We start from the raw sequence: 15,832 nt of genomic DNA on the forward strand, positions 1-15,832 counted from the left end.
TTGTGAGGAGTTGTCAGCATATGCCTGAACATCGGGGGTATGAAAGGGCTCTGCAGCTGCTTCAAGATAAATATGGAAATGAGTTACAGATTGCTAGCACGCTAATTGAGAAGACATCGAAGTGGCCACAAATTAAGGCTGAAGATGGAAAGGCGTTGAGCGCATTCTCTGTATTCCTGGTGAGCTGTCGTAATGCCATGGAGGATGTGGACTATATGGAAGAGATGGACAACCCTGCAACTATGAGGGTCATCATTTCCAAGTTGCCATTTAAAATAAGAGAGCGCTGGAGAATCCATGCATATGATATCCAGGAGCGGCGCTGCAACAGAGCAAGATTCACAGAGCTGGTGGCCTTCGTTGAACGCCAAGCAAAGATCATGTCCGACCCACTCTTTGGCGATCTTGAAACAGCAGTGTCAGACAAGGTTATGAAAAAGCCACAGCAAGGAAATAAGTTGAAGAAAGACATTAGACATGGGAGCAGCTTTGCTATCAAGGTTAACCAAGGTTCAGAAATGGACAAAAGAAGCAGAGTGAGTAAGAACCAGAGTGACCTGTCACTCAACTGCGCCTTCACAAGACCTTGCATGTTCTGTGGGAAACTTCATACACTGCAAGAGTGTTACAAGATTAGAGAGGAGACTCATAAGGATAGAGTGGACTACTTGAAGAAAAACGGACTTTGCTTTGGATGCCTGCTAAAGGGTCACATGAGCAGAGATTGCAAAAAGAAGATGGTGTGCGAGGTTTGTTCACTCAAGCATCCAAGTTTGTTGCACTTCTCAAGTTATGAGGAAGAGAAGCCTCCCGATGAGGTCAATATGGGTAGCACTGCTAAAGGCCCAGCAGGGTTGTCTGAAGAAAAGGAGACAAGTGCCTGTACTGGGGCTGGAGGCAGCTGCGTGCTTGCCATTGTACCTGTAAGGGTGAAGTCCTGCAAGAGTGACGAGGCTGTGGAGGTTTACGCTTTCATTGACCCAGGTAGCTCTGCATCGTTCTGCACTGAAGCCTTGGCAAGGCAGTTGAAGGTGCAAGGCAGACGAACCGAGCTAACGTTGAGGACCATTAATTCCAAAAGTCGAGAGGAGAGTTATGTGCTCACAGAATTGGAAGTCAGCAGTCTGGCAGACAACAACTTTATCCCACTGTCAAAGGTCTTCACACAGAAAAGTATTCCTGTTTCCAGAGAGAACATCCCACTCCAGAAAGAGGTTGACAAGTGGCCGTACCTACGCAAGGTGCGGTTGCCTCATATTGAGGCTGAAGTGGAGCTTCTCATTGGAACTAAAGAATACACCATATTGGAGCCATGGAAGGTGATCCCAAGTGAGGACAATGGTCCATATGCCGTAAAGACAGCACTTGGATGGATTCTGAATGGACCACTCAGAGAAACAGATACTGCAGCCAATGATGTACAACCATGTGCTATTGTGAACAGAATAGCCATCGACAACGTGGAACAACTGCTTGTACGACAGTATAACCACGACTTTCCAGAGCGTCACTGTGATGATAAAGCAGGAATGTCTCAAGAAGACCACCACTTCATGGAGTCTGTGTCAAGCTCTACTCGTCTCACTGATGGACACTATTCTATAAAAGTCTTCCTACGAAGAAGTCATGCGTTCAGATGCCGAACAATCGAAGTGCAGTGTTACAGCGTGCACTGAGCCTTCAGCGCAAGCTGAAAAGGAATCCTGCACTCCATGAAGAATACACTGAGTACAGGATGATGGTGCATATCTTCGGTGCGACTTCTTCTCCCAGTTGTGCCAACTATGCACTGCGAAGAACAGCAGAGGAGAACCGCAGCAAATCATCACCTGAAGCTGTAAGCACAGTTCTGGAAAATTTTTATGTTGACGACTGCTTGAAGTCTGTTGCCACGGAAACTCAAGGTATGGAGTTATACACAGACCTCACTGAATTGTGTTCTGGTGGAGGATTTCACCTAACGAAATGGACAAGCAACAGTCGTGCCTTGCTCTCATTCATCCCTGAGCATGAGAGAGCCAAAGATGTCAGAGACCTGAACTTGAACCATGACCTGCTGCCTATGGAACGTGCTTTAGGAGTTCTATGGTGCCCTGAGTCTGACGCATTCAAGTTCAGGATTAACATCAAAGAAAGACCTGTGACGAGACGTGGAAAACTTTCCGTCACCAGCTCCATCTACGACCCACTGGGATTCCTTTCCCCAGGAACTCTCCCTGCAAAAATGATCTTGCAGCAGTTATGCAGGGAGGGTCTTGCTTGGGATGATGAGATTCCAGAACAGCTCAGTCATAAGTCGAACAAGTGGTTACAAGAGCTGTGCCAGCTGTCAGAGGTAACCGTACCCAGGTGTGTGAGACCATTGGACTTCGGTCCTGTCGCAACAGCACAGCTCCACCATTTTTCTGATGGGAGCGAAAGTGGATATGGAACAGCATCATACTTGAGGATGACTAGCAATGACGGACGGGTTCACTGTACGTTAATGATGGGAAAATCCCGTGTGGCGCCCATGAAGCAAACCACTATTCCACGAATAGAGTTGACTGCAGCTATGGTTGCTGCAAAGACAGACAAAATGTTAAGAAAGGAGCTTCAGATGAATCTTCTTGAATCTACATTCTGGACTGACAGCACAACTGTGTTGAAGTATATTGAAAATGAAAATCTTCGCTTCAAGACATTCGTGGCCAATCGCATTGCGGTCATTAGAGAGCTAACAAATCCCCAGCAGTGGAGGTACATTGGTACAGCAATCAATCCAGCTGATTGTGCATCCAGAGGGCTTGCACCATCTAAGCTCATGAAGAATCTAAGCTGGTTCCACGGCCCAGCTTTCCTGAAAACCCCAGAAAGACAGTGGCCAGAAAGACCTGGCAAGGAAAGGATTGATAAAGATGACAGCGAAGTGAGGCATGCAACCATGGTACATCTCACAAATGCAGCTGAGAATGTTCACACGTTGAACAAGCTGATCAATCACTACTCCAGCTGGCATCGAGTGAGGAGAGCTGTGGCATGGATGATCAAACTCAAAGACTTACTGCTACGATGATGTGAAAAAAGGAAAGAGACGTACGTTAAACAGAAAGAACAAGACAATGAATCAATGCAGACAACACTTACCCTGAAAGATCTGGTGCAAGCTGAGACAGAGATCATCAAGTTCTGTCAAAGTCAACAATTCCAAGAAGAGATCACCATGTTAAAGAAAGGCAAGTGTGTGACAAAGACTAGTCACTTGAGGAAACTTGATCCCGTGATGCAGGACGGAGTTTTGAGAGTTGGTGGTCGCCTCGCAGCTGCTGGGATGCCAGAACATGTGAAGCACCCAGTCACTACACCAACAAAGGTTATGTTACAAAGTATTGAGTTGTATTTTTGTTATTGACCAAATACTTATTTTCCACCCTGATTTACGAATAAATTCTTTACAAATCCTACCATGTGGATTCATGGATTTTTTTTTCACATTCTGTCTCTCACAGTTGAAGTGTACCTCTGGTGCAAATTACTGACCTCTGTCATCATTTTAGGTGGGGGAACTTGCACAATTGGTGGCTGACTAAATACTTTTTTGCCCCACTGTATGTCTCAACCGTCCTCTCTGCCTTCAGGTCCTAAATGATGCTACTCTGAAGGACATTCGAGAAATGCTTTTGGAGAAAGATGAGTGACATTCAGGCTTTCCTGTGTCTCGTCACACAGCAGTCTGTGATAGAGTATTAAAGCACTCCCACTTACAGTGCGACATCATGAACTCATCTTGTGGAATGAGAGAACATGTGGTGTCAGGAATCAGGATAACAAAAGCCAAAGTTTTTATTATGATGAAGGCTAAATTATGCTATAATACAAGGAATTCAACATCAACTTTAGTCTGTAACTATTGCAATGCACAAAACCAAACAGCAAATAAACCTATTTAGCTTTTTCACACCTAATTACATTTTAGCTATTATGCCTCAACCTTGGTAGCTTATTCAATTACCACTTTGACAGAGAATCCTCTGTAGCTCCTTTTATTGAGACAAATGCAGAGTTCAGAAAAAGTGGAAGCCCTAAGGGGAATAAAAGCCCTGAACTGTCTGATAAGACCATGTTTCAACCCTCAAGATTTTTAATAGATGAGACAGGTGAACATGTGTTATCCCTTTAATAGTCCTGAAGCCAGGTACAAGGGCAAATTACCCTATGAATGTAAAATCCTGAGTCCCACGTCCGCCTGTGGCTCCTGGTAAAGTGATAGCGTGTTATTCGATTAACGTGGTGGAACATGTAATTAGTAAGCCAAGCTGAGCACTCAGACAGGAGCCTCAATCCATTAACCATTCGATCCAATGTGATTAGCTCTGCATCAAAGGCTTCATGACTTTGATAATATGATGATAATACCAACCCATCCTGTTCCAGTAGAGTTGCTCATGTCACCAGTCACACCAGTCCCATCAAACCAGTCACTCGGTCTAATTACAGGTTCATCCTGTTTAAGTGGTTTATGTAATCCTCTCCCAAATAAATCATCCTGGATTTATGCAGTAATGGTGAAAGTAGCAAACGGATATCTTAGGAGATGTAGGTGTAAACCCTTAAGCTACGTCCTTAGTCAGATCTAGATTTTTAGCCTGATAATTCTCTTTGTTCTCATTCTGTGGATTTATTTATTTTTTGTCACTTCCCCTCCAAAAGTAATCATTGTGTGTCTCTGCAGGATTGTTTTGTGCACCTTTGTAAACCCCAAAAGGTTGATTCTGTTCATCTGGTGTTTTCAGTAGGAGACACATTTCGTCACTCATCCAAGTGACTTCTTCAGTCTCAGCTGACTGCAGGTTTCCCCCAACTGTATAAACAGTACCTTTGCACAATGAATGAAACTAGCCCACAGTGAGCGGCTGAACAGAATCAACTTTTTGGGATTTTCTTACCTGGATGATTGAGCATGCAACAAGACACCTTTGTAGACTTGTTTTCTCTCTTGGGTGCCACTTTATGTATCTCTGTAGTTGTTTTCTGCCTCATTTCTTTCTGTGCTTTTTTGTAGATGTTTTGCATTTCTTTGTGTTTCTCATTTAGCAGTTTCTCTCTGGTCTGGCTTTTGTGTCTTTGTGTGGTTGCCTGAGTCGAGAGTGAAGCAATGGAATACTAAAAAGTTTTCCAGTGTTCATTTACTATCAGTCAAATGAAATTACCATTTTTAAAAGCCAATTAAAACAATGAATTGATTAATTAAATTTGCATTTAAATGAAGTAATTAAAAGATCACATGTCCAATCCAGTTATTAGCTCCTTATTAATAGACAGAATTAGGAAATGGAAACTGAATTATGTTTTCATTTCTTACGGGTTTTTAATTCATCATTTATATGCAAACACTGAAACGGTCGACAGTTACTCTATTGGCATATTTCACACCCCTTGGAGCTTTAATCAAGCAGAGCTTTGTTTCTGGCAGCCCGAGAAACATCTCAGTATCAGCTGATCTCCGTGCTACCCGATATCAGCAGATGGCCATCCTATTGGCTAAACTCAAATGGGATGAGCTACTTAAGCACCAAAGCTGGTGTTCTTTAGGAAACGAGTGAACATGCTAAGCATTCACCTGCTAAACATCAACATGTGAGTGTTATTTTTGTGTGCCCCATTATTCTGAGCAGTAGATCAGTTCTTTGTTGCCTTTTGTGTCTTATTTCCTAGTTTGTATTCCTTTGTGCTTTTCCCGTCTTTTTGTGGTAATTTCTTGTCGCTGTGTAATCATTTCTGGGTCCCTTTGTTGTCATTTTGAGTTTCTTTTGTGGTCTTTTGTGTTTCCCTGTGGAAGTCTTTGGTCTTTTTGTACTGTGAAAACTGGAGCCCTGACACTTTTCCCAAACGAGTCCCCATAACATGCCAACCTGACTGTAAACAGACACCCATAGCACAAGTGACGCCAGCACACAAAACACACAAACTCACAATATAGAGAAGAAGCCAATCGTTAGTCTGTCGGCACGTGTCAGGATGTTGTGATTTTAATCAGACTGAAACAGAATCCAATAACTTGCTTGAGTGGGATTCATGACAACTGTATGTGTGAGTGTGTGTGTGCCTTTTTGGCCTCTTTGCGTTATTGTTCTGTTGTTTTCTCTCGGGCACATGTGGTACAACAGTAAGCTACCTGTGTAATATTGTGTGGGCCTCTTTTATGCTGTCACAAACAGCTGACCTGCTGGGGACCTCTTGGGGTGTACTATGGCGTCTGGCACATGCCCAGTGGGTGCAGCTTGTTTGCGTGTGGATCGTGATGCTCAGTCAAATTGGAATGTGGAGCGTTTGCAGGCTGGGTCAACACCTCGGGCAGTATGTTGTGTTCAATGAGCCATTCCTAAGCAGTTTTTGTGGTGCGCTGCGTGTATTTTCCTGCTGGACTGAGCCAACAATCTGCAGCACTGATTGTTGGGTGGGGATAGCGGTAATTAACCATGCACATGAATACCATGATCAAAGGTTTCTCAGCAGAACATATGCACGTGTGTACGTGTGAATGTTTGTGTGTGTGCATAGCAAGCTGGTAAAACCCTTGTAAAAATAAAAAATTTTATCCTGAAGAAGAGAAGCAGATTTTCTGCCTTCTCACTTTGCATTAGACATTCAGGTGAACACAGCCCAGTCAAACTGAGCTTCTGCGAAAGAAAGTTGGGTAGTGTGACTTAAAGATGTGATTTAAAGATTTCTCATTTTACTCCAGTAACATTTTCAGATTGCATATTAAAGTTACTAAACTTCATATATCTTATTTAATGCAAAGCCACTTGGTCAGCTGGGTTTGCAAGGGGGGGTTTTCTTTGAGTGCTTGAACTTCCTCCCATAGTCCAGGCTCCATACTCTTTAGGTTGACTGGTGATTCTAAATTGACTGTGGATGCTTTTATATACATTTAGCTATGCAGTTTTAGCCCAATCATTTCCAACCTACCATGTATAGCACGTGACTACTGATCCCTGAAGCCACATCAGAAACGGTCTCTGGAACGGTTGCTGTCAAGAAGGAAGGAAATGAGAGCAGGACTAAGAATCACTGACAGCAGGTTTAATGAAGTGATGAACTCAAATTTGAAAATTCTAGTTCACTTCTATAGAGGTCAGAGGAGAAATATATCAGTGAATGTCTACAGCCGTCTGTAAAACTCATTGGAGACTCTGTCATAGTTCAGGGCGCTGTGGATTTTGTCAAAACTGATTGAATTACAAACACAGAAAAGCATGTAAGATCTTGATCCACCATGCATTACTATCTGGAAAGCATCTGATTGGTAACAACTGATCCCAAACACACTGCCAGTGCAGTAAAAACATACTTTTACAGACTAGACACACTCAGTCATGGATCGGCCTCCTCAGAGCCCAGACATCAACGTTATTGAAGCAGAGTGGGATCATCTTGACAGAGAACAGAACAAAAGGCAGCCAACATCCAAAGAAGAGCTTTGAATGTCCTTCAAGAAGTCTGGACAACAATTCCTGAAGAACTGGAACTGATAAACAGCCAAAAAACTGTTTTGCTTGTGTTTCATTTCGCCTTCCTTCGTGTCCTTCACTTGGTTCCTCCACTATAAACTCATCATACATGATATAAAATCTGCAAATGGTGGTGAATGCCAGTAAGGAAAGGATCTTGAATCTCATTTGTGTACTTCATTTTGACCACTTATTTGTACACTATCATCAAATTTCAGTTTGACATTAGCTTTAATCATAGACTGTGTTGTCTGTATGATATGTATATTTAACATTAGATGCTTGGTTCCCTCTGTCTCGCTCTGCGATATCACTCTCAGTGATATCTTACCTGGTTAAATAAAGGAAAAATGATGTGAAATAAAGTAAGGTCTTCTATGAAGATTGTCAGATTCTTCCTTGCAAAAGAATGGTAGTTAACCTGCACTTCCACAGCAAGTCACGGTGCTGATTACTGATGAAAGCCCCACTTCGTATGCAGGGACAAAAGCTCTGCCTTCTGCATCTCAGAGAAGCCAAATCAGCTCTCATCACCTGATGATGCTTTTATAGCAATGGATTCGACTGCAAAATGTTAGCCTTACTGGGATGACACAGGAATCGGCTGATCTCATACACGAGCAAATAATAATATGAAAACTGAAGAGAATTTTTTTTCTTTTAGCCTTTAGAGTTGAACTAGGTATCTGTGAATATTTAATATATTAAGACTAGATTCCCAGTAATTTTGTAAATCTGGAATGCTAAATTGTAGCTTTCTCAAAATAAAAATGTGGAATAATTATTAAAATATGACATTACTTTTGAAAATATTATCTCTTTTATAGAAACGTTACTTTTTTTCCCCTTCCACCTAGCCGACTGTGTGAACGATGGAATTATGAGCAGGAAAACTGTTTGTGTGTGACAAATTCGGTTTTCAATGGAGTCCTCAAGAGCACATGGCTGCAGGCGTAACCATAATCATGTTGGGAGTGTATTTGAGGCTGCTGAGTGAATTTAATCTGTGGTGGGTTTTTTTCAGTTGGGGGGTGGGTAGATGAGGGGGTGGTGGATGATTTGAAATGGTCTAATTTAGGAAGCAGCTGCAGAGACAGACGGGGCACAAGTATTAGTGTACTCTGTTTGTATTTAATAAATTATTCACAATCTAAGTTGTGCTTTACGGTAAAAAAGAGTGAAGATTACAGGAAAAAACTGATGATATGGACAGAAAAGTAAAGGAGATGCAAACCTGCAGGAAGTTAGGGAGGTGGTGTAAAACAGACTGAGAGAGTTGCAGAGAAACAGAATTACACACATACAGAGACAATCAGATAAACATAGACAGACTTTATTGGAGTGAAATGAGACTTCATACACAATTTAAACAAATAACAGGAAGAAAAATGCAATTTTCTGTCTATCTTGGATCAAAGAGTGAGATTTCTTCTGCTTTTGAAAAGTGGAAAAGAGAGGTTACCAGTTCTTACATGTAATAGAGAAATTTATCCATTCATGGGCAATGCAGGTGCCCCCTAAAACACTCGGGTTTACTACAAATTATGCAGACCTACAAATCCAGACTAATTGGAATGAATTATAATTTGTGGAGTACACTATTACAATATAAATGTTACAACATGACACTATGAAAAGCCTCTATCTTCTGGTCTAACAGTGAAAAAAACGACTTTTAAGGCCTTTGCCATTTAATTGTGTTTTATAATGTTACAGCTTTATTCCTAAAATATGATACATGATTTAGGTATATGATTTAATTCTTAATATATTAAGAATTTATTCCGATAAACAAGTAAAATAAAGATATTATAATGAACAATACAAACAATATTGTTAAGTATTACTGGTTATTGCTCTGTGACTAGCAATGCAGCATTCTTCCTGATAAACACCGGCGCCATCTAGCGTCTATCTAGGGTTACATCAAGTCCTGCAATATTCTAGGGGGTGGCGTCATCACGTCAACCTTGACGTTGTCGTACTGTGGACTCTGCTTTGCACGGCATCGGCGGGGACTTTAGCAATTTATCCAGTTACACTGATAAATTGATTGATTTAATAAGGTATGTGTTAGTCATGTGTTCTGCTGCTGCTTTGCTGCGTCCCCGTGTTTTCACTTATGTAACTTTAGACAGAAATTAAAAATGCCACTCAAAGATATCTACATGGGCTAACTTTACTTGCTAATCCTTGCACGCCCAACTCTTATTCTATTGCTGACCAATTTAACTCCGTCTGTGTAAAATCTTAACAAAAGCTTAGTGTGAATGGCTTAAAAGACATGTTGCATGTATAGAAAGCGATTATGTTTAATTCGGCGTCATGCAGGACGTAATTTGGATTGAATGTTGTACTGTAGGTGCTTTGCCTTGGTCACTGTCGTTAGTACCAGGGGTTGACTTTATTTTAAGCCAAGGCTGGAGGGTGACAGCAGCCCATACACTGACCTGTGGTTGTATTCGTTGCTGTTGTGGTCAGATTTGACATTTTCTGTAAGCTGCTGCTCAGCTGCCTTAGACTTTGAGACTTACCGTTGTTTCTCAGAGTTCGCCGACTGTACTTGCAGCGACGTCGCCTCGTGAGTACAGTGGACAGGTAACGGACGCTTCTTAGCCGTCCTAGTTAAAGCCTGAACGTTAATCGCAACCACCGCGACATCAGTTGCATCTGCTTAGTGTTTGGACTACCTGCGTTTGTGCTTATCAAATCCGGGGCCTCATTTATCGAAAGGTTCTCAGATTGGTGCTGAGCATTCACCTGTTTGTTCATGGAGCCATGTATGGAGTGTTTAAGTTCTTTTAAATGGGAATGCTTCTTAACCTGACTTATTATCAGTGCTGCTGCCAATAAATAGTTTTAATAACTAAGCCAAGTCCAATCCAAGTGGACAGTAACTAACTAACTGTTAGTTACTGTCCACTTGGATTGGACTTGGCTTAGTTATTAAAACACAATACCTTATTACACATAAAGATTAGGGTGTAGTAGGATATGAAAGCCAGGCAGTCCATATTTCGAAGACTTGCTCATTTCTAGCTCTATATTCCCCCTCGATCTTCCTAGACTCCGCTCATTCATGATCAAAATACCTCTTATTTACTTCAAATGTGGCTTCAGCTTAGCTCCTCAGCTCATCCTTTGACTGAAACAACCCCCTTTAACCCTGCTTTCCTCTAATTGGCTGCCTTCTGCAAACAGAAGGTAGCTTCAGTGCCTAGATGACCATATTAGCGACACCTGCTGTCTTTGATGTGATAAAGAGCTAAGAGTAGGAAAAGCTGCGTGACAGCTGAGCTTGTACAGACACTGAACGCATTATTTCAAACTCTATCATGTTTACTTTGAGCTTTCATTGTACAAGTATTTACATGATAGAAAATAAGGAAATGCATAATATGGCCTCCATCCATCCGTTTATCCAATTCAGGGTCGCAGGAGGCTGGAGTTTGTCACAGACGTCATAAAGAGTGTGTTCAGGAAGTTCAGTTTGTATTTTAGCTTTGTTATCACCTTTTATAGAGATATTATATCCTATATTAATTCAGTTTGCACTCATTGTATTTATATTATTAAAAAACAGTGTCATTTGTTGCTCTTTAAAAGCGTGCTTAGTACAAGAAACATCCTCGTGTGCATCATTAAACTTCCATAATGCAGTGCTTCACATTTGCACCCGATATAAGAGATGTGTACATTACTGTGAAACAAAACCATCTCACCCAGTGGGGAGGTTGAGTAATGTGGGCTGGATGTAGTCTGAGTGACTTTAAGCAGGAGTACACTGTGTTTGCGTTTACTCTGCTGCTGTATGTCCTCAGATCAAAGATGGCCCTCACACTAGTGTCCTCCAACAAGTGCGCTGGCGGATTCCAGAAGGTTTTTGAACATGAAAGGTGCGACACATCTTCAGACACTCCTTTGGCCTCACCTTCAGTGACTTTCTCATGTGTGTAAAAGTGTATAAATGTGTAAGAAGACTGCACTAACGTGTTTGTATTTACTCTGTGCAGCACTGAGCTGAAGTGTAAGATGAAGTTTGCAGTCTATCTGCCTCCAAAGGCTGAGACCGACAAGTGTGCCGTCATGTACTGGCTCTCTGGTGAGTTTTTGAGTCATTGTTTACCTTGATCCATTAGATTAAGGTGTGTAAATGTTAAACGTTTTCTTAGATCAGTTGAGGAGTTTTTCTCCTGTTTAAAAGATTAGTAAATAAGTCAACAGGAAGATCCTGACTCGGTATAATGTATGACAGGTGCTAAACAATGCATTGTTTGTTTAACTGAAGAAGAGAAAATAGACCTGAGAGGGCAAAAAGCTGGAATTAGTCTCAGTTTGGTTAAAAAAGAGAAAAAGAAAATGATGATGATTTCAATTTTTTAAGTCAGAATTGAACATTTTCTCACTGTAAAGAATTGTTAAATCAAATTAGTAAAAAAACCCTCAAATTTATACCTGTTAGCTTAAGATTTTTAAGTTCGCTAACCATGCTAAATGATTGGCTGAAAGCGATAGGTGTATAGTTATGGACTGTAGAATTAGCTAAAATTAAATGGATAAATTGTTTGCTGAAAGAAACAAATAGCTGAGAGCAGTTAATAGATTGTTCAATATTTTTAATTGCTAAAAATTTAAAAAAAGATATTTATCAATATCCAAAAGTAGCTAACAGCGTAAAGTCATCTATAAGTAGTGGCAAAGATATTTAAAAGTAGCTTCAACATAATGGTTAAAAAGAAATAATAGACGAAGGGTTAACTGTAAATGCTTAAAGTTGTTTGCTAAAAGTAATGGAGATGTTTAAAATGTTAGGGTGAAACGGTGGTGGCATAATAGCAAATCTGGTAATAAATGCATGGCTATATTATGTTTTTAGGGATGTAGAAATACCTATGCAAACTGTGAAAATCTATAAAGAAAATAAAAGTTCACTGTGACTGTAACAGTAAAGCCTCAGTCACATTAGATTGTGACGAGGAAGAATCAGTGATTTCCAGGTAACTGCATTGGATTTATTTATTTTTTTTACAGTTGTTGACAGATTGGTCTCCCAATCAATAGGCAACAAGATCTCAAGTCGCACTAATTGTTGCAGTAATTTTGTTCACTCTGTGGTGTTCGACCACTGTTATCCTTACGTGGCTCAATCACTCAGGTTCTCCTTCTAAATGACTGTAGTATGAACGATAACTTAAACACAGCCTAACTGTTGAATTTTGTGAAAAATGTTAAAATATTGACTGATATTGATTAAAAACTTTTTCGTGAAGCATGAAATCAAATGAACGTATTTGGACAGCCTTCAGAAGATGATTTGATCATAAGCTATCATGCCTGTTCAGAGCAGCGGTGACTGCGGCTCATCAGTTTTCACTGTCTCTCTGCAGGCCTGACGTGTACGGAGCAGAACTTCATCACCAAAGCCGGCAGTCAGCTCGGTGCTGCGGAGCACGGCATCATCATCGTAGCTCCAGACACCAGCCCCCGTAAGTTCACCATCTGATAGTAAGCACCTCAGCACGAGTGCGCTTACGTCTTTGTGCTGATTCCCACAGTTTGTTTTGAAGTCTTGATTCTGCTCAGTGAAATCTCTATGAAGGTTATGGTGGGGCTTCAGCATCTTTAGAGCTTTTGTGACTGACCAACCATGTGTCATCCCTCCTAAGGTGGCTGCAACATCGAAGGCGAAGATGAGAGCTGGGATTTTGGCACTGGTGCTGGTTTCTACGTCAACGCCACCCAGGACCCATGGAAGACCAACTACCGCATGTATGCCTACGTCACCGAGGAGGTATGACGGATTTAAGTCTTCCACGTCCAGCAACACCTGTTTTTCCTAAAGCTCCTGTGATTTAAATAGTCTGCCTCGTCTCTGTCAGCTCCCTAAACTGATCAACGCTAACTTCCCCACCGACCCAGAGAAGATGTCCATCTCTGGCCACTCAATGGGCGGCCACGGGGCGCTCATCTGTGCCCTGAAGAACCCGGGGAAATACAAGGTACTGTACTATTCACTTGTACAAGAGAAAAGGCTTCATTAATGAGGGCAATTGGTTCATCTCTATAATCTCTAATAGATTTAAATTAGCTTTCATTTTTATTTTGTTTTTTAATCATAAATAACATTTCCTGTCATTAATTTGTCAGTCTGCTTCTGCTATGCCTTTTAATAATTTTTGTTATGTGCCAGGGATAATGAAAAGTTGTGAACTGTGTATGTCATTTTGACTGTTCCAATTATCAGACAGATTAAATTAAATGTTTTAAGTGTATCTGGACACACTAATTGAAATATTCCACATCTACACACAACATGTTTGCTAACGACTCTGACTTCAGTCTAATTGAAGTAAAGCTGCGTAAACGCTGGAAGCAATCTGCTCGTTAACGACCATTTCTTTTTTTTTTTCCTTGATAAAAATGGTGCAAAAAACGAACGCATAAGGACAAAAACTGTGATGAAAATCAGAGCTAATGAAGATGTGTAGATAGGCTCAGATAGACGGGATTATACAGGCGATTGCATTTATTAAATTTTCAATTTTATAAAGTGCCAAATCACAACATTTGTTGCCATCAAGGCACTTTATACTGTGAGGTAAAGAGCCGAGAATCAAAGAGACGTAAGGTGTGGTGGATTCTTTGGTTGTATGAGATTTGGTTTTCATGTCTCAATTGCTCAGTTATGTAGTTTGCCCAAGTACTCTTTTAAAAAGCCAACACCAGTGAAACTAGTAAATCATTTTTCTTTATCAGATTTGTTTCATTAAAACTTCAGGAATCTCTGTGGAAACATTTTATTGTCACAAAATATCACATCACCAGAACTCTTGCATCCTGTCAGCCTCGGCTGTCCTCTCTCTTCACTTTCCATCAGTAGAAACACATTCTGAATAACTGAAAGATGCTGATAGATCCTGATGTGTCTCCTGCAGGCTGTGTCTGCATTCGCTCCCATCTGTAACCCGATGCAGTGTCCCTGGGGACAGAAAGCTTTCTCAGGATACCTGGGCCCTGATAGGTCAACATGGGAGGTAAGAGCACTGAAGTTAGTGGCCAAAGAACCTACTAAAACATGACCCCTAAGCTGCTGGATGAAGAGTCAATGAGAGTTTCAACGAGGAGAGTTTGGCCACCAGAGCAGAAGAAACGGGTGATAATGGAGCATGATCATGTGACTTATGCAACTCGTCATTATTTCTTTCAGGCGTACGACGCTACCGTGTTGGCAGCTTCGTATTCCGGTCCTCAGCTCGACATCCTCATTGATCAAGGCAGAGACGACCAGTTCCTGTCAGCTAGCCAGCTTCTGCCCGACAACCTGATCGCTGTCTGCTCCGAGAAGAAAATCCCTGTCGTCTTCAGGCTGCAGCCGGTCAGTTCCTGTAGTCTCTACAAAGTAAAAGCTCTGATTCTTGTCAGAGAAATCAGAAATGTCTTCAAATAAGTCGTAGAGCAGCTGAGAAAATGAAGTTTATTTATTTTTGATCTTCATATTTATGCAACACCTGATCTGTGTCACTGTATGCTGTTTCCTTCTGCAGGGCTATGACCACAGCTACTTCTTCATCTACTCCTTCATGAACGACCACATCAAACACCACGCCAAGTACCTGAATGCCTGAACAGCCAACGCAGTTTGACCCCAGCCAGATCACTCTGACCCTGCTGCCATCATTCACCTTTTCTGTTTCATTTCTCCTCTGACTTCCTGTAGCACTGAGTTCACCCATTTCTGGGAACTAAACAAAGCATGTCAGCTCACTGACAATTCGTCCCACTTAGAAGCCTTTGTGCCTTCACTGTGAAAAGAAGAGAAACTTCTGTGTTTAGTATTTTTTTGGGGAGGTGTGGTTACAGCCACGTTTCTAATATCAGGAAGTATTCTTGTGACCCGACTGCCAGCATGTGGATTTTCTTCTGGACTCAGAGCGGAGACTGGTCAGTCTTTCATAAGAATAAAATAAAAAAATAAATCTTGCTGATAAATTTTGGTGTTTTGTCTTCATTGCATTGCTGTTGAGTGTTTTTTATTTAAATTTGATTTCTAAAGCACCAACTTTGAACAGTCGACTCAAGAAGCTTTATATTGGAAGGTAAAGACAGTAATACAGAAGGAACCCCAACCACCAGATGAACCAGCACTTGGTGACAGTGGGAAAGAAAAACTCCAGAACCAGGCTCAGGGAGGGGCCGCCATCTGCTGCATTTGATTGGGGGAGAGAATAAAAGACACTCTGTGGAAGAGAGGCAGTTTTAGTAATTATTAGTGATTAAATGCAAAGTGGTGTATAAGCACAGATTAAAATAAGGTGAGTGAAGAAGCAGCAGCCTGGGTC

General features: G+C 41.3%; 1 protein-coding gene across 1 annotated transcript; it reads left to right on the forward strand.

Annotated features, from left to right (window-relative positions):
- Positions 1-9,424: 9,424 nt before the first annotated feature.
- On the forward strand, positions 9,425-15,482 carry esd (esterase D/formylglutathione hydrolase). The gene is made up of 9 exons (XM_086267444.1): positions 9,425-9,559; positions 11,315-11,389; positions 11,507-11,595; positions 12,881-12,979; positions 13,160-13,284; positions 13,373-13,492; positions 14,429-14,527; positions 14,701-14,868; positions 15,038-15,482. The coding sequence occupies exons 2-9, from the start codon at positions 11,322-11,324 to the stop codon at positions 15,116-15,118; spliced, it is 849 nt and encodes a 282-aa protein (XP_086123570.1). The 5' UTR covers positions 9,425-9,559; positions 11,315-11,321; the 3' UTR covers positions 15,119-15,482.
- Positions 15,483-15,832: the final 350 nt, after the last annotated feature.

The sequence above is a fragment of the Aulonocara sp. 'chitande type north' Nkhata Bay genome, linkage group LG16, assembly GCF_057382095.1.
Source record: "Aulonocara sp. 'chitande type north' Nkhata Bay isolate Kocher_YH1m ecotype deep benthic linkage group LG16, A_spYH_male_GT1.1, whole genome shotgun sequence".
In the NCBI taxonomy this organism is placed as follows: domain Eukaryota; kingdom Metazoa; phylum Chordata; class Actinopteri; order Cichliformes; family Cichlidae; genus Aulonocara; species Aulonocara sp. 'chitande type north' Nkhata Bay.